This window comes from Lichenostomus cassidix, chromosome 18 (genome assembly GCF_008360975.1).
Source record: "Lichenostomus cassidix isolate B80296 chromosome 18, HeHo_3.0, whole genome shotgun sequence".
Lineage (NCBI taxonomy): Eukaryota > Metazoa > Chordata > Aves > Passeriformes > Meliphagidae > Lichenostomus > Lichenostomus cassidix.
This window is the reverse complement of record NC_139498.1, coordinates 11,037,025-11,055,997: the sequence shown is the minus strand read 5'-3', so window position 1 is coordinate 11,055,997 and position 18,973 is coordinate 11,037,025. Positions and strand designations below refer to the sequence as shown.

Here is an 18,973-nt window from a genome sequence, read left to right as displayed (position 1 = left end):
GTTGCCCCTCTTTGCCCTGCCCCAGCCTTGCTGGCTCAATCCCTACGAATCCCCCACTTCTTCCCTCAGGGAACAGGATGCTTGCTGGAATATTGTCGCTGTTGAGCAGCTAGCAGAGTAATGAATGCACCAGTTCTCAGTGGCAAGAAGCAATGACCTTTATTGTTTTAATTTCATCACATATATAGAGTTCTCAAAAGTCACCCAGACTGGTCAGTCAGAAGCTTTCCCCCAGGCCTGATTGGCCAGGCCTGCACTGTCCAAGTTCTGGGACACTGTTCCAACAACATCCAAACTTTATCTTTATTTACAAAACACAAGAAAATTTCTCATGGGAAAAACCTGTGCTAACCACAGAATATATTTTTTTTTATTACTTTTAAACAAAGAAAGCAGCAAAACACCCCCTTCGTCTGCAATGGTGAAACAGAGCCTGCCCCAGCTACAATCGGAGCTCAGTCCCACGAGCCCACTTGTCACTGCAGAGGCAATGCTGGAGAAGAGTTAATTATCTGGCCGGGGGAGTTACTAAGAGCTGGGAATCCAGAGGCTCTGGGGATCCATGTTTCGATAATCCTGCTCCTTAGGTAGCTAAAATCCACCCAGCCCTGCCCCTGGCCCCAGCCTCTCCCACACACCCTCCCTCTCCCCTGAAGCCCAGACCAAGTTCCATCTTTACCTTACACCGGCTTAAGGAGATCGAATTCCTTTTTCACGACTGTTTTGCTTCAGTGGGGAGGAACATTCCCACTAAGAAGCTCAGGGTTTCAGCTCCATAACCTTCCACAGGTCCCGTATAAAACTGTGATCTTGGGTTCTCCTAAATGGTCTCTGTCGAGGCAGAAAATTTCTATATGGGACAGTTTCTTATGCCAGAGCCACACTGGACTGATATTGCGAGTGTTCACTGTTGCCAGCAAACAATTCCCTAATGCAGGTAAGGAACTGTCTCTCCTCAAATGAATTATTTTGAAGGAATACTCGCTATTTAAAGGACCGTGGAGCACTGCTCACTGCACTGTCCCTGCCCTTGGCACAGCTGGGCTTCCCTGTCCTGCCTGATCTCGCTTTGCTCTGGACAAGTTTGGCCCTCTCCATCTGCATTTCCTCAGCGCCAGAACTCTTGCGTTGGAATTGCTGCTCAGATTTCGCTAAAGCAACTTAAGGCAGTGAAAAAGATATTTTCTCTGAATAAGACTGGGCTCAAATCAAAAGGATAAAGGTTTTTTTTGCTGTTATCCTCCCCCAGCAGGGCTCAGGGCTGGGTGATTCCAAATCCAGGCTGGATTTGAAAACTAGGCTGGTTTCCTCCCAGAGGAGCAACTCACAGTGCCCAGGACTCCTCCGAGCTGCTGTCAGGCAGTGCCAGGCAGGGAAATCCTGCTCAGCTCATGGCTCAGCTTTGCTTCTTCTCTGCAGGAAACAAAGAAACTTTCCTTTGCTCCCTGCAGAGCCACAGCACTTGTGAGAAAAAACAGGAATAATAAAAAGAAAGAGATATTGAGGACGATGGATGGCTGCAGAGGTCAGATTGCACCTGAGGAGCCCAACCCGAGTGTCTTCCTTGTGCTCCGTTTGCTGCCCATCACCCGTAAAAGGGGGGAGCTGTGCCAGGCTCCTCCGTGGTGCTGGTGACATCCCTCTGCTCAAGGGACAGTCAGATCCCAGCTGCTGGGAAGACGTTTGAGTCCTCCGTGCCGGGACTGTCCCCAGCCAGCACAGATGGGAAAGTCAGCAAGCCCAAAATCCTCCTTTTACGGGGAGTGAAGGGGCAGCCGGAGTGGACCAAACTCCTGTGCAAAATGCGGTGTGGGGTCAAAGATGGGCGCTTTGGGGCAGTGATGCTCACTCTGAGCCCCCAAAAACATTCAGGTAGGGTGTGGGAGCTGGATGGGTCTTTCAGGCCCAGGGGCCTTGGGGAGGTGAGGATTTGTGAATTGCTCTGGCGTCCCTCTGTCAGTCAGACCCACAAATACTTGATATGAAGGGAATAGTCCTAAAAACAGTGGAGTAGGAAGTCCTTTGCAATGGATGGACTTGCTTCAGATCCCCTGAGGTCCAGGTGGGTGCTTTGATCACCTAAAAATAAGACCTGCAGAGTGGCAGCAAAGCCTCAGTGAAGTCTCTCCGAATTAAACATTTTACTGAATGAACAGGATGTCCCCCATCCCCCCCTCTGCACACAGATCCCCAGCAAAGCTTCTACAGGAATCTGCCTCCTCCAAACCGAACCCTCTTTCCTTCACCCCGCATCTCCCACACCTCAGCCTGGCGGCCGAGTCCTCCAGATCCATGAAACTGGGGTTACAGAAACACGCAGGAGTATTCCCTCCGTCAGTGCAGGGGGTCCTCCCAGGCCTCCATCAATTCATTCAGGGACATTTCTCCAGCTGCACTGGGGTGTTCTCAGTGGACCGAGCTCCCAGTCCAGGTATATTTTTCCTCTGGAGCTCAGAATATTGTTGTGAGATCACCATGTCCCTCTTGTCCCATCCCTGCAATGTGTTGCTCGAACAGTAATTTTGACTTGGAAACAGGTTGAAAATGTAGGGCAGCTTTCTTTGGGGTGCAGGAGGAGTTGAGGTCTGGAGGGTCTGGGCATGTTCCGGGACTGTGCCACACAACACTCCCTTTCCCTTGGGTGAGCCCTCGGCAGTGTGTGCAGCACATGGCAGCATTTCCCAGCCTAAGCTGCCTTATTCTTCTTGTGCTCCATCCGCACCCATCCAAACGAAGCCATCGTTTCTGTAGGGAAGCACACAAATAAATCAAAGGATTTAACAATTTTACCATCAAAGAGTGCTCCTGTTTTCCTGCGAGTATCTGGGACCCACAGAGCTGCAGCGGCTGAATCCACCTGTGAGTCTCCAGGAGTGCTTGAGCCTTTCCGGCTCCTGTTTGGGCCAGCCGGGAGCTCTCCTGGCTGCTGGGTGTCCCACTGCTCTGCTGAAAATAAATCAAATATTACTCACTCAGCTTCCCAGCCTGCCTGCCCTAAAGAAAACATTTTGCAAGAGAAAATATAGTATTCCGGAGGCTTATCTCACTTGGTGGCAATTGTGGGTGTTTAATTGAAAACCGAGTTGATCATTAGAGGTTCACAGAGATGCTGAATAGCCCAGTGTTCAGTGGTCTCTGCCAGCCACGGCCAATTTACATTAAAGGCTTGATTCCTTCTCCAGCCCACTTCTCAGCCCCTGGGAAATCTCTTCGTTGCTTATTCCTCGTTTGCAAGGACTGTCTAGCGCGAGGAAAAGTCTTGCCTGGCTCTGCACTCGCTGCTGCCCGGGGTGAGGCGAGATGTCCCTCACTGGTCTTGGGCATTTGCGGAAGATTCAGTATCAGCCGCATGCCCAGCTCTCCCCATCCCAAACTGATAGTCAGGCTTGACCTGCCATCCCCTAAATGTTTACTTTTTACATAAAATTCGTTCTTTTTTTTCCCCCGTGAATTAAAGCAGCCAGAGGTGTGTTCTCCCGAGAACTGAAGACTGGATTAGGGGCCAAGGAGCTACAAAGCGATCGGGGAAATTACACTTGTTTGGGAGCAAAGCGTAAATATTAGAGCGACAATAATAACAATAACTGCCTGCCGGGAGCCAAAGAGCTTTAGGGTGGAGGATTAAATGTCATGTGCAAATGTCGTGATCTGTGCTGGCAGAGAGACATCAGTCCGGGAAGAGCCAGCGGTGCCTTCTTCCCTAATTCCCTTGGGACTGGCCTTTCTCCCTTTACTCCGCGGCGTTTCTATTACCTTCCAAGCCAGGCAATGCGAACCGAGTTATGGATCAGCATCCCTGCACAATCCTCGCCCTCCCGCTTCCCTATCTCATCGCAAAGAAGGGACCAGCTGAACACTTCTAGCATCCCCGCCCGGCCCTTCGGAGCTGAGGGAATTCGGGAATGCCCCGGGCTCGCTCCGCGGCGGCTCAGCTGCTGATAAACCCTGCAAACGGGTTTGGGGAGAGCGCGGCTGCTCCTCAGTGCGATCCGGGAGTGGCGCACAGCCGATGGAGAGTCCCTGTGGCGGGGAGCGGAGAGGTGACGAGGAGAGCCCAGAGGGGCCGCCGGACCCGTGAGCGGCACAAGCGGCCTCGGCTGCGGCTGTGGCCCCGGTTCAGCCCCGCCCGGAGCCCCGCGGTGCCCGGCGGCCCCGCCGGAGGTGAGAGATGCGGCAGCGGCGGGGTCGTGCCGGAGCCGGGGAAGGGACACCGGAGAGGGACCCCGTGGCGTGTCCGCGCTCTCTCCGCCCGGCTCCGGCCGCCGCTGCCCCCGCGCTTGCTGAGCGAAGTTTGGGGGCTTTGAGGGGAGAACCCCGAGCCGCCCGCCGTGCCCGTGTTTAAAAGATCGCGGAGATATTTTCACACCTCAAACCGCCGCCTCCCTCTCCCCTCCAGCCCCCATCGCCTTGATTTAGCCCTTGGTAATTAATTTGGCATTTCAGAATAGCTACTGGGCTGGATAATGGCCTCATTCATCTCTGCAGCCTAATCTGAACAGAATCTGGAAGAAAAGCTTTCAGAAAGACAGAAACTGCCATTCGGCAACTGCTCAAAAGAACTGTCACTCCAGGGGAATAAATCGCTCCTGATTATTTCAACCCGGGTCTTCTCTGCTTTTCCAGCCGCTCCCGGTCCCGCCGGGGAACGGCCCCCCGAGAGCCGAGCAGGAGAAGAGGCGCTCGGGTTTTCCCCCTCCCTTCCCCAAACCCGGGCGGTGCAGGGGGAGGTGGGCGAGGAGCAGCGCATTGTTCCCGGGGAGGAGGACGAGCTCCGGCACCCGAAGCCATTTGACTTTTAAAACAGGCTCCGAGCGCCGGGGCCGCCTTTCCCGCTGCCCCCGGTGAGGCTGAAATAAAGCCCTTCCCCGCTCTCCGTCCCCGGGGCTTCTCCCGGCCCAAAGGCGGGGAACGGAGGCGCTCCGCTGCAGCCCGGCCCGGCCCGGCCGTGTCCCGCCGCCGCTCAGCCCTGGGCCCGCATGTGGGCCGGCCGCGCTCCCGGGCAGGGACCCGGAGGACCGGAGATGCTGCGGTGCTGGTCCCGGCGATGCCCCGTTCCCGGTTCAGGTACCGGAGATGCTCCGTTCCCGGTTCAGGTACCGGAGACGCTCCGGTGCTGGTCCCAGCGGTGCTCTGGCCCCGGTGCAGGTATCGGAGATGCTTCGGCGTCTCACCAGCGCTGACTTCGACAAGAATCCATCGCCGCCCGAGCCAGGACAGGGCCGGGGCTGGTTGGTGTTTCATGACAGGAAAATCAAATCCGAAGTGGGGGGCGATCCGTGGAGGACACGGCTTGGTGCCCCGAGCATCCCCCCATTCCATCCTCCCGGGACAGCCTCAGGTCTCTGCCCCGGAAGCACCCGACAGACTCGGGCGGAGGCCCGGCGAGCTGTGCCTCAGTCCCCGCGGAGCTGCTTACTTGCATTTAATAGCTCGAGGGCTAGGTAATTAGAGGAGAAAGCCTCAGTAAATCACGTTAATGACCGCAAGAGCCATTACAAACCCCGGGGGTTGTGAAACACCGAACAAACCCAGCGAGAAGGGCAGGAGGGAGGCGAGAGCCGCAGCCCCGGGAACGCCGGCGGGCAGCGCAGAGCCTCGCGCTCGGCAGCGCTGGGAGGTTGTTAAATTAACACCCTGCTAATGGGATTAGGCAGCACCTTGGCTTTGCGGGGAGTTCAGAGGGGGGCCAGGTTTCCTTAGATTCACCCCAATTTTTGCTGTGAGGCGGTAAAAGACCGTGGGGGCTTTGAGGAACCACGGGCGACCTTGAAAAACCCTCACGGATTTTAAAGAAACGCTGAAATGTCAGCCCTGCCCTGCACACGGAGGCATTCCCGGGGCCGCGGTCGGGCTGGAGAGAAGGTCCAAGGGCGTGGGGAGCAACAGGAGCCAAAGCCGCATCTTTCCCGGAGAAACGAGGGTCCTCGCAGCGGCACCTGCTGCCCCCCGAGCTGGCCTCGCGTGTGGCCATCGGGCACAGTAGCTGTCCCCTTGTCCCTCCGCGGCCCGGCACGGCCCGGCACGGGAGGACAGGAAACCCGCGGTGAGAGCTGGTCCCGGACACGAGTGGCCGAAGGAAAAGCGCCAGGCCAGTGAAACGGGGAATCAGAAACGACTGATCAGAAACGAGTGAAGATGCTCATAGCGGGCACCTGGAGGGGTCTGTGGGCCCGAACTTGAGGCTCCCGGCTGGGGATTTCCATTCCCGTTGTCCTCACGGCCGCTGCTGGGCCCGCGCTGGGGAGAGCCCGCACCGGGCAGCGATGTCCCGCGGCCTCCCGCAGCCTCTCTCCCGGCCTGGTCCCCACGGCCCGGGACAGTTTAGTCTAAATTGTTCTCCCTCCTTGAGGTAATACCCTCCCAGAGCTGGACGGGAGCACACACCCCTCATCCCAATTCTGCAAACAGGGCTGCAGTTCAGCAGCGGAGATAAAACTTTCTCCGGGGCTGGGGTATCCCGGGACTGTCCGTGTGTGTCCCGGGTGTGCCGGGCGGCGGCTGAGTCCCTGGGTGGCTCGGGTAGGACCAGCGAGACGGCACTCCCCCAGTCCCGGGCCGGCCGCATCCCCATACACACAGCCCGCTCTTCCCCCGGCGAAGGAGTCTGGAGGGCTCCGGGACCGGGACGGAGGGGCTGTTTCCCGGGGAAGAGTTAACAAATCCCGGGAGCGGCGGAGCTGGGGGGGCGGCTGGGGGGGTCCGGGGGGAGCGATGGGGGCAGGGAGGCTGCGGAGCCCCGCTGCCCTGCAGGGAAGGCGGTTGCATTGCCAAAGACGCCCCGCTGGGCTAGCAGGCCCGGGAGCAGATTAATCAGGCACTAATTCAATTTACAACAACCACTTTTATTCAGCTCGGTGGCAAGGAATTCAAAGCGGGGAGAGGGGCGGGCGGAGGGGAGGAGGCGGAGGCCGGCCTGGGGCTCGCCGCTGCCCGGGCAGCCCCGTCCCCTCGGGCCGCCCCGCCGAGGCTCTCCGGGGAGGGGACCGCGCCGCCGTGCCAGGGCCCGGCCGCTTGAGTGACACGGCGTGGGCAGCGCTCCGAGAGAGGGCACCTCCGTTGGAAAAATAAAAGTGCCCTTTTAATCAAAGAGGGAGGGAAGGGGGGCCAACAGGGCGGCCGGGAGCCGAGGGAGGGAAACTCTCCGCTCCCTCCCGGGATCGTCTCTCCGGGATCTCGGTACCGTGCCCCCGGGCTGTGTCCCCGGCCGGGATCACAGCGGCAAGAGCGGAGCCGGAGTGGACCCGGAGGGCAGCGGCCGTCGAGAGCGGCCCCTCGGCTCCGGGGGTCTGCTGGGTGGGTGGGAAGGAGAGATCGGGGCTGGGGCGCAGCCCGGTGCGGGACAAGTGCCGGCCTTTAACCCCTTCCTCGCTTTAACCGAGAGCAAACTGCAGTGGGAGGTGGGGAGAGACAAGTGGCGCCGCGCAGCCCCTTGTGCCTGGTCTGTCCCAGGGCTGTGGCAGGGAGAACGCCCCTCTTCACCAGGATCAGCCCCCTAAAACAACCTGCTGAGGGCCGCCAGGCCCACTAGTTCCCGCGTCGTGATTTTCTGCCTTTAAACTTCCTCGACAACGGGTCTTCTGTCCCAGGGGTGAAGGCTGCGGGCCGGTGTCCCTTCCGATCCAGCTGAGGGGCCAGTCCTGTCTGGGGCGGTGGAGAGGGGAGGCCAGGTGGGAGACGTCCCCATCCTGTCCCTCTCGGCGTCCCCACAGGTGGGCGTGGGGCTCCTCCCGGCCGCTTCCCCCCCTTCCCGCTCCACGCCCACGGAGCATCTCCAGCTGCTGGGCGCAGGGGGCCCCGGCTCCCCCAGCCCCGTCGGGGGCTCAGAGGGGCGGGGGGGATGAGAATGGTCCTTCCGCGGCTCCTCGGGGCGGCTTGGGAGCCCCGCGGAGGAGCTGGCGCCCATCACCGCGGTGTCGAGGCAGGCTCCGTCCCACTCCCATCCCCCCCCCCCGCCCTCCCCGAGGCCTGTGCGCGTCTCTGGCTGAGCCGCCAGTGGATGTCGTTGTTCTGTTCCTTGAGCGCGATGTCACTCCTTTAGCATGACCTCAAACGCGGCGGGGGCTGGGACCGCCAGTCATTCTCCGTGCGAGGGCCGGGGCGGGAGGCAGGCGGGACCCAGCCCCGCCGCCAGCCCCACTTTTGTGGTGCCGCCGCCGTCGCGGTCTCCCCTTTCTCCGCGGGGCTGGCCGCGGGGCGGGCGATGCTCCGGGCTCCCTGAGCCGCCGCACCGCGTCCCCCGGCCGAGGTGCCCCGCGGAGCGGCGCGGTCGAGCGGCGGCACCCCCGTCTGCCCCGTGTCCCCCTCCCCGCTATCCCCACGCAGCGCGGAGGTAGCGCAGGATGCCGCGGAGGGGAGCGGAGGCGCCGCTGGCCCTGCTGCTGGCGGCGGCGTGGCTGGCGCAGCCCCTGCGCGGTGGCTACCACGGCGTGAGCATGTTCGCCGTGCAGAACGCCCAGCCCGACCCCTGCTACGACGAGCACGGGCTGCCCCGCCGCTGCATCCCCGACTTCGTCAACTCGGCCTTCGGCAAGGAGGTGAAGGTGTCCAGCACCTGCGGAAAGCCGCCGTCGCGGTACTGCGTGGTGACGGAGAAGGGCGAGGAGCAGGTCCGCACCTGCCACCTCTGCAACGCCTCCGACCCCAAGCGCGCCCACCCGCCCTCCTTCCTCACCGACCTCAACAACCCGCACAACCTGACCTGCTGGCAGTCCGACAGCTACGTCCAGTATCCCCACAACGTCACCCTCACCCTCTCCCTCGGCAAGAAATTCGAGGTGACCTACGTCAGCCTGCAGTTCTGCTCGCCGCGCCCCGAGTCCATGGCCATCCACAAGTCCATGGACTACGGCAAGACCTGGGTGCCTTTCCAGTTCTACTCCACGCAGTGCCGCAAGATGTACAACAAGCCGAGCCGCGCCGCCATCACGAAGCAGAACGAGCAGGAGGCGGTGTGCACCGACTCGCACACCGACGTGCGGCCCCTCTCCGGCGGCCTCATCGCCTTCAGCACCCTGGACGGCCGCCCCACCGCCCACGACTTCGACAACTCGCCCGTGCTGCAGGACTGGGTGACGGCCACCGACATCAGGGTGACCTTCAGCCGCCTGCACACCTTCGGCGACGAGAGCGAGGACGACTCCGAGCTGGCCCGCGACTCCTACTTCTACGCCGTGTCCGACTTGCAGGTCGGCGGGCGCTGCAAGTGCAACGGGCACGCGTCGCGCTGCGTCCGGGACCGCGACGACAGCTTGGTGTGCGACTGCAAGCACAACACGGCCGGCCCCGAGTGCGACCGCTGCAAGCCCTTCCACTACGACCGGCCCTGGCAGCGAGCGACGGCCCGCGAGGCCAACGAGTGCGTGGGTGAGTCCCGGCCGCGGGCGCGGACACTCCGGCACAGGCGGGGAGAAGGACGGGGACAGGGCGCGCAGGTTCCCGGGGGGGCAGGTAGAGGGAGGGCAGAGCGGAGGAGCCGCGGAGGACGGCAGCGAAAGGCACGGGGACATCCAGAGATACGCCGAGCATCACGGGGACAACCAGGGACACGCAGGGAGATGGAGAACGGGACAGGAGGAGGACACTGAGGTACCGGAGGGCGTAGGGCGAAGAACGGGACACCGAGGGTCCCCGAAGCATGGAGCAGGGATGTGAAAGCACTCGGGAGCGCAGGGGATGGGACACCGAGGCGCCCGGCAGCTCAAGGCAGGGGACACTGAGATACCCGGGAACGCGGTGGTGACAATACCGAGGGACCTCCAGGTGTAAAGCAGAGGGCACGGGGAACCTGGAACCACCGGGAAGGGCATAGGAATTTGGGCTAGGGAATACCGAGCGTCGCGGAGGCGTGGGACGGTGGACCCCGAGGCACCCGGGACAGTACAGGGGACGCCGAGGCACCCGGCCAGCGCAGGACGGGGTTGCCGGGGGACTCCGATAGGCAGAGCAAGGGGAAGCTCGGAAAGGCGAGGCAGGAAAAACCAAGGAGCTCAGGAGAGGGGACAAGGGGCACTCAGGAGTCCGGGAACACGTTCGTGTTCGGAGGAGCGCGGAGGGCCCTGGCTGGCCGGGCGGTGTCTCCCGTCCCGGGCAGGTCCCGGCCGGGGGCCCGCAGGGCACGGCCCGGCTCAGTCCGCGGATCCCGGGATCGCCCGCAGCCCCGCTCTCTTCCCCGGGACACGGGCTCGGAGCCGCCGCAAAGCCCGAGAGGCTCCGCGTCCGGACCGGACGGGGACAGGGACGGGCTCTGGCTCTCCCCGCGGGGGAAGGCGGCCGGGAACATGGGAGAAAAGCCCTGCAAAGCCTGCGGTTCCCGTCCCTGCATCCGCAGAGGGTGCGGGAGGCCCTGGGAGGCGGCGGCGGGGACTTGAACGAGCCCCAGGGCCGAAGGAGAACCGGGCAGCAGCCGGTTCGTTCCATCTCGAGCGAGAAACACGCGCCGCCCCGGCTGTCCCCGGGAGGGGACGGAGTGTCCCTCGCTTCTGCCCGGGGTGGAGAAGGGTTAAGGGTTTGGGGAACATTTTCCCGTGAGTCCCCACACATCCCGCCGAACGTTCCCTCCGATCTTCCACCCCCGCTTCCCAGCGGGATCCCTGTGCGCTGCCGCTCCTCTCCTCGCGGTTTCGGGAGCCGGTGCTCAGCCCTGTGCCCGTGGGGACCCAGCCCCGGGGGCTGGGATGCCCCGGACTGGGCTCGGCTCTCCGCGCCGGGAACCCCCGGCTCGGCGGAGCGCAGCCCCGGCCCGCCGCCCGCCGCCGCCGCCGCCTTGTTTACACGGAAAACACTGCCCCGTCTTCCAAAATATTTGCAGCTCCGACGATAGGAAAAAAAACTCGCCGAGCGGCCGGGGTTGGCCGTTTTTGTTTTTTTTTTAATTTCCTTTTTTTTTTTCTTTTTTTGTTTTCTTTCCCTTCTTTTATATTTTTTCCCCCCCAAATCACAATCAGATGTGTCCCTTGCAGAAAGCGCAATTCCTCTGCCGGCATCTTCACCGGCGAGGCACGGCCAAGCCGGGTTATCTGGCGGTGAGAGCGGCTCGCTGCCGCGGCCCGGTGGCACCGGGTCACACGCGGTGGTGGCTCCGGGGGCGGGCGCGGGGTGCCGGCAGCCTCGGGGCGATGCTCGGCCCCGCTGCGGAGCCCCCGCTCCCCCGGGCTGCGGTTCCCGCCGGGAGATGCCTCGTCCCGAGGGAGAGCGGTGGGTGCCACTCGGCTGCCGAGGTTGTCTCCGGGTTTGCTTCCCCTCCGTCCCGCCGGTCCCGCTGCCGGCAGCGCTCTGGCACGGGGCTCCGCGTCTCGCTGATTCCCAGCGCTGTATTTGCCCAGCAGCGAGGCCGGGGGGGCAGGAGGGGTCCGGCTTTCTCAGCCTCAGCCCCAGCTCCCCGGCAGGGACGAGCTCTCTGCAGAGTCAGCTATCAGCGATGCCATAAATTTTGGTGCGGTCTCGAGGTGCTATCGGACCCCCGGTCTATTCTGCAGGGTCCCCAAAATGCTCCTGAAAATGCTTCTGTTCAGTTATTGTGCTGGCGCCGTGCTCTTACCATCCTTCTCCCTTCCAATTTATTTCCAATAAAAGGGAAACAAGTTCCCAGTTTCCAGTAAAATATGTTACTTTTATGCCAGGCTTTGCATTTCAAACCATGTGCTGTCCGAGCCGCGTCAGACTTCTGTAAACGAAAATCGCTCTGTTTTTTCCTTTTCCACCGACTTTGCTGGGAAGTGAATGTTTTGCAAGGATGAAGCTACCGTAAAACAATTTTCCGCAGCCCGATCCTGCTGCGCCTTCCCCGGGGCCGCACCTATCGGTCTGTAGCACCAGCCACGGCCAAAAACCCGTGCTGCCCTGCCAAGCCCACACCGCCTGGTATAATCCCCCCAGATAAAGATCACAATAACCCCATTCAACTCCCACCCGCTCGCTCATGACCACCGGCCCACCCTGGTTTCTCTCCCAAATCCCGAGAGAAAGTCAGGCTTCGGGTCAGCGGGGGCTGCGGAGCCGCCTGTGCCGGGCAGGGGTTGGGGATGAGCGGGGAATTGCTGCTGCTGCTGCCGCTGCAAGCTGGAGGCTCCTTTAGCCCTGCAGAGGGAAGGCAGAGCGGCTAGAGCGTCCTGAGCAGCCCTGTGAGGGAAAGGTGAATTAGCCAAATCAGCCCCAATTTGCATCAAATAGCGGTGGGAGAAATGGTTGTGTTTTTTTTCCACTGAATTTACTTTTTTCCATTCTGGAAATCGTTGGCGATTTTCTTTTTCTTTCTCTTTTCATCCAAGGAGAAAAATTACAGAATGTGTCTGCTTTGCTTAAAAATTTGGGTGTTTTCTTTGGTAAGCCCATTCCCCCTGCCAAAACTGAATCTTTGTTCCTATTCATGCTTATTTGGGGTTGAAAAAGAAATGCTCTGGACTTTCTGACAGAAAGTCAAAATTTCCCACGGGAACGTTTTTTTGCCAGCTAGATCGAATTTTCTTTATCACTCCTTGCGAGATCCCAGCACCACGCATGGAGAGGACAGGGCTTTTCCCAAGGAGGTGTTCTCCAGGGATTTGCTCCTGCAGAGCTTTTCACAGCTTCAGGTTTCCATCAGCTTTACCTGGCAGAGAACTCATCCGCGCAGAGCTCGGCCTTGGCTTTGGCCAGGCGCCTGGGAGCTGGATTGCTCCAGGGAGGACACAGCTTGGAGACGAGCTTGGAGGTCTGTTCTCCATCCTGCCTCTCTCCAGCGCCTTGGGCTGGCTCTGTGTGCTCAGCACTGGTCTAGCCCAAGCCCCTTGTCCCCAACCCAGTTTGTCCTGATGAAGCTTCCAGCTCCCCTGGGAGAGGAGATTGCAGCTGGAAAAAGTCTGAACTGCTCTCAGTTCTGAAAGCTCTCAGAACTCAGATGCTGGTGAGCTTATGTGGACATAGGAAAAGGCAGGCAGAGCCTTCAACCAGATTTAATAATATCACTAAAATACAACGGACACTATTCCAAAATTTCTCAGGAGTTGTGGTGTTATTTAGAGTGCTGAGAATCGACCCAGACAAGCACCTTCCCTTTAGTTTGCATAAAACATCTTTGCCTTTGCCTCTCATAAAGCACTACTGGACAAGCCCGGGTTGCATCCCACTGACAGGCACTTGGAGAACTCCAGACTCCATTCCCAGTGCAGGCTCTGGATCTCCACAGCCCTTTCCCCATGGAGCCAGGAGATGCTCCCAGCACCTGCACGTGTGCCTGACGTCAGCCATGGCTGCAGGTGCTGGGCGCCGCTCGGGTTTTGGCCCTCTGTGATGTGTCGAGAGTATTTAACAAAGCCAGGAGAGAGTGCAGGGAGAGAAAGGAAACACATTGTGTTCCCAGATAGGGGATTTGGCACAGGCAGCACGGGGAGCCTGGTGTTGGACAGGCTCTGCTCTGCTGCCGAAGGGTTCCCAGGCTGGGATGCGTCTCATGTCAGAGCAATTTCCGAGCAAGTTTCTTATTCAGCACAAAGGAAACTTCACCTCGGACAAGAAGTTGACCAGGAACTCTGGGAGCAGTGCCTGCCAAACACTCCCAATGAAAAACTTCCTTCCAGACAAACCTGGGGCTTTATCACCTCCGTGGTGGTCCAGGGAGGCATTCGCAGGGCAGTGCTTGCTGAAATAGCAAACAGGCCCCCTCCACCCTCATCACAGCCAGGGAAATCAGATCCTCCCACCCAGCGAGCTGCTCTCACTCTGCTCCCACAGAGGGATGTGAGGCATTTCATGCCAGGGAGTTCCTGGTGTCCCTTATTAAATTCAGGTGACCCCTTTTCTTTACTCTGCATTAATCACCTCCACCTCAAATGCCTTCACAGTTCCCATCCTGTCTGTAACCATTTTCCCCAGGTTGGCACAGTGGGATGTTGGGAAGCCCCATTCCCCTTGGCCTCCAGATGGGACAAGGAGTCAAGCTGGTGGTGACTTTGGCTCTGTCCCACTGGAGAGTGGAGGGCAAGCAGCCCCAGTGCCTGTCTGCAGGGTCAAGGCATGGCAGAGCAGGGAGCCAGGGCAAGGCCTGGGCCACCAGGGGCTGACAATGGCTCACAGTGGCTAAGACTCATCTGACCAAGAAGGACTGGGCTCCTTTCTGTCTTCTCTCCTGTGGTGGTTCAGGGCTTTGCAGATGGTTTCTCCTGAGGGGGACAAAGGCTCTGGCTGCAGCAGTGGGAAGCAGAGTGTGGGTAGGACTGGCAGAGCTGGCAGGGACCAAGTCACACAGGGGCACATCCAATGCACCCTCTGTCCCTTCAGCTCTGGGCACCATGGTGGGGTGGCAGTCAGACAGAGCAACTCAGTGGCTTTGAAAATCCCTCTGTGAGGAGAAGAGGACTCTGAGTGTCCCTAGTGTGCTTTTGGCCACGTCTGTTCCAGAGGGATGGGGAAGGATGCAAGCATCCATCCCTTCTTGCCTTGAAAAACAGCAACATTGCCAGCCTGGGCAGGGAGGTCTGAGCAGGATTCCTAAGCTGCCCCTGCAGGATCCCCAGGGCCCCACAGAGGATCGCCAGGGGGACAGAGCAGGATCTCCACAGTGTCACATCCTTTCCCCAATGAGGCAGATATTGGTGCCTGGCCCTGGCAGCACAGAGAGCACTGCCTGTGGCTCGATCCAGGCAAAGCTCACAGGTGGAGTTTGGAGCTGCTCTATGATGTTACTTTCCACTACCTCCTGATGATAACAGGAATGCTCATCATTTCCGATATTCAGGTTTGTCCTGGGCCTCAGTTTCCCCATGTAGAGGGTGTAAAGGAGGGGCTGTGTAAATCATTTGGGTTAAGAAAGGCGAAAAGCATTATTGCAGCAACTTTGCACGCAGGTAAACTGCAACTGGGGCAGCCTCACCAGCAACTGGACCAGACCCTGTGAGGGCTGGACTTCTCGTGGCTCCAGGTGTCATCCATGGAGCTGCAGGTCCTTTCCAGCCCATCCTGGTGCAGCTCCCAGTGGATTGTGCTCCACGGGGAGCTGCATGAGCAGGGGTAACTGTATTGCTGAGCAGATGGGTGCTGTAGCCATAGAAATTTGGGCCCATAAGCTGCTGAGACTCCCATTGTAGCCTCCCAAGGGAGCCTTGCATGGGCAGAGCTTTCTCACAGGCTTTTATTCTCAGGAAGCTTAAAGTTAAACTGATTCCCAACAGAAAGGTTTTTACACCAACAAACAAACAAACAAAAAAGCGCAGTTAAGGCTAAAACAAAACCAGGCTTGGCACTCTGGTTTGGACACTTGCCTTCCCTTGAGCTTGTCCACGGCTAATCTCTGCCCTCCTCTTTCTGGGCCAAATCATGTCATCCTTATTCAGCCTCCACTGTCCTCGCCTCACAAACTCCCTGTGCCTGCCCGGGGGACGTGCTGCCTCTCCACGGATGGAGCAAAATGCACCCGAGGGCTCTGGAATCCTCACTGCCTGCAGGGTCCTGCCTGTTAAAGCACTCCCAGGATTCTGGGGTACTCCCTGGCCTCTGAAGTGGGAGCAGTTGGGCACACGAATTTGTCTCTGTATTCCTGATGTATCTCCCCCTTCATCCTGAGGGGTGGGAGATGGATTTTTGTGGCCATGGAGGGTTGATGCCTTTTTGGCCCTAAATCTCTCCTGCCTCCCTCTTGTAATGCTCTGCTTTTTGGTAGAGTGGTTCTGGAGGCTCTTGTGCTTATTATGGATTATTCAGGATTTCATTCCGTGGAGTTGCTGGTGTCCCTTATTAAATTTAGTTTATCCCTTTTCTTTACCCTGCATTAATCACCTCCACCTCAAAAGCCTTCACGGTTCCCATCCTGTGACTGGGCTGTGCAAGCAGAGTTTTACTGAGGATTTTCTGCAGAATTTCAGGGCTTTATGGTGAGTTTTTCCCCCAACAGTTTTGTCTTGGGGGACATCCAGGGCAAAGGAGGTTGTGGCTCAGGATGAGTGGAACAGTCTGGTTACCTACCTAGCATTGCAGAGGGGTTTTTTGCCCCTTGCTGCCATCAAACAGTAGAAAAAACCCCAAAGCAGCTCCAGAACCCATCAAATCTAACATCCATCTTTTGCTAGAGAGCTCTGGCACAGCTGCCTGGGGCACAGGACACACCAACCCCATGGCAGGGGTGAATCCCCAACACAGGGGGGATTCACAGCCCCCAGACTCAATCAGCAGGATGATTTATTTGCAGCACATTCACGATTGCACCGAACACATCCCCCCGCTTTTCAGCAGGGAAGGGAGAGGATTTGCTGCCAGGATCAGCCCGTGCAGGGGCTCAGAGCCGGGACAGGGTTGGGCAGTGGCAGATCCCAACAGCCACATCTGCTCCATCCCCAGGGTGCCTCTGGAGCAGCGGCTGCCGTTTGGCCTCTGCCGCTGCGATCAGCAGGAAACGTTTGCTTTGCATAAGCCGAGCTCCCGTCCCGAGCATCCCTGCCAGATCCCCGCTGCTTCCTGCACGGAGCGTGGCACAGCCGGGGCTGGCACGGCCTGGGGCTCAGCCTGGCTCTGCAGCCCGGCAGGACAGGGACAAGCTCCGTGTCTGAGCAGGGATCAAAGCACGGGACAGGGACAGAGACAGAGACAGGCCAGATCCTCCCCCAGAGCAATCCCGGCTCGGCCCGTGGCAGAGTCATTCCCACTGACCACACTCCAAAAAGTCCGGATAGCAGCACTGGGGCTGGCTGGAGTGACAGGCAGGCTTTTAAAAAGATATCTGTATAATAGCTTTCATTTATAAGGGGATTAGGATGCCCTGGGGACTGATAAGGAGACAGGGAGGCTTTTCCTGCTCTCAGCCACTGCAGGAGAAGCCATGGAGGCTCTTGCAGGACTCGGCTGCTCCTGGTCCATCCCAGGCAGAGGCAGAGAGAGCAGAGGTAAGGGGCTCAACCCCACATTGAATGGGAGTTTGCTTTAGGCTCAGCAGAAAACAGGGAATTAATGGTGGGGAGGGAAAAATCCTGCCCTTCTTTGGGAGACACTAAAGAAATAGGTTCTGAGCTGGGAGAGCACAGGAATGGAGGAGACACTCAGTTCTGCCAGGAGCTGGATTTATGGAAGTATTTTGTACAGCACTGGTTTTAGGGGAGATTGGCGTTTCAAAACGGATGGAGTGATTCTGACAGAGATTGTTTTGTTCTGGGGCTCAGCAGGGATGATGCTGAACACCCAGGTCTCACCTGGCACGGGGGGCATTGGCAGCACAAACTGGGCACAGAACTGATGCCCACAAAAGGCTCCTCCTGCATCGCTGGGATTCCAGAGGGCAGAGAAAGGAACAGGCGGGAAAAAAAACTGGATTCATGTCCTGCACACAGCTCTGAGACCGTGACAGAAATTTTCCTGGGCAGATATTTCTGCAGGCAGAAACTTTCCTTTCCAACCTTTTCAAAGCCTCTTGTGAGTGATGGGAGGGTTGAAAATTGTATCTGCATCCCTCACCTGGACAGAGGGTTGGAGAGAGGGGAAGGAGCAAGCATTTATTTCAGTCCTTCCTGGAAGTACAGGGGTTTTCCAGGACTGGAAGGGAGCTCTGACCTTGCCCAATGACTGTTGTCACCCAGGTTGTGGTTTCTCCTGGAGAGGGATTCCCTCTTGGGCTGAGACAGGATGCCCTGGAATGCTGCACTGGGAATCACAGCCCTCAGGCCAGTTCCTGTTCCCCTGGGGATGAAGTGGTAGGGAAGGGTAAAGGATGAGCCGAGGAGACCTTGGCCATCTTCTGACAAAAATGAGCAGGGAGAAAATACTGTGAGGGCAGGTGAGTGGAAATTCCAGTACATGTAGGAATGAGCAACGTTGGGAATCTCTGCTTGAGGGCCAAAGCTGCTGTATCTCCCGTTTGGGGAGAGGAGGATAGAGAGCCAAGAACTGACACCCAGCACCCCCATTTTCACCTGGGAAAGGGCAAAAATGCCATGAGGGGCAGGAGCAGGCAGTGCACTGACACAGGCTGGGAGCAGCCTGGCTCTGTGGGGTTGTTTCACAGCAAATTTGTTCTTTTTTAAGTGCTGGGGTGGGAAACTCTCTCTGCCGGTGGAGAAGTAGGCACAGATTTGCTGCTGGTGCTTCATGGAGTGGGAAGAGCACTCCTCAGTTTCTCAGGGCACGAGGGAGGGAGGTGAGATGCCTTTCCCCGTGTCCCAGGTGGGAATTGGAGGAGGAGAGCAGGAGGAATGATGCTGGCTCAGCAGTCCCTGCTCTGCGCTCGCTCTCCGGGCTCGGTGCCATTTCCGTGCTGGGTCTGTGCTCTCCCAGCCCACACGAGGAGCAGCCCAGCTGTTCCCTCCCTGATCCCCATCCTCACACAGCCTGGGAGCTCCAAGTTCAGAGCCTAGGATGGAAAGATGGGTGAGGTGTCCACGTCATCTTCCCTGTGGTGTTTCAGAGCCGTCCATCACCCAGATTCCTGCCAGGCTGCACTGGGTGGATCATTGGGATTTGTGCTTTATTTTGACCAAGTGCAACAATTTTAATGGGAATTATAATTAATTATTCTGTGGGAATAATGAATGTCCCTTAATAGCAGCTTTGTAGCTATTTAGGGTCCAGTTGCAGACAGTCAGACCAGAGTGGATGAGGAGACAAAGGACAGCACATCTGATTGGAAAAGGGAATTTTTACACTCACTGAGTACTGGCCCAGCACTTGCTTTGCTCTGACAGTCCCAGAAGTTTCTATCAGTTTCTTTCAGGGTCCAAAGTGTCATCTCTGCTTGGCCAGGAGATGCTCTGGGGACAGCTGAGCCCTGTGTGCAGGGAGGAGAGGGGAGGGAGGGACAGTGCCGGCAGGTGAGACCTAAATCTCCCTGTTCTCAGCCTCCTCTTCCCCAGACCTTCCCCAGAAGGGTGGCCCTGTCTCTTCCTGGTCCGCTGGCTACCACAGCAGGTCGCGATGCACGAGCAGAAGGAGCCTTTTCCAGCAGCAAACCGAGTCCTGGGGAAGGTGACAGAGGCATCAGGACACTGTAAATGGAACAGGGAAGAAGCAAGGTCAACGATGG

The 18,973-nt window shown here is 58.6% G+C and overlaps 1 protein-coding gene across 2 annotated transcripts in view; it reads left to right on the top strand.

Moving 5' to 3' along the window:
- Positions 1 to 8,068: 8,068 nt before the first annotated feature.
- Positions 8,069 to 18,973, top strand: part of NTN1 (netrin 1) — a 97,012-nt gene continuing 86,107 nt past the window's right edge. Inside the window, exon 1 of one of the 2 annotated variants that reach the window (XM_085078000.1) lies at positions 8,069 to 9,363. In XM_085078000.1, the coding sequence (XP_084934126.1) occupies positions 8,340 to 9,363 (1,024 nt within the window). In that variant the 5' untranslated portion in view covers positions 8,069 to 8,339. The remainder of the gene's footprint in view (positions 9,364 to 18,973) is intronic. The other variant, XM_085077999.1, reaches the window with a different exon arrangement.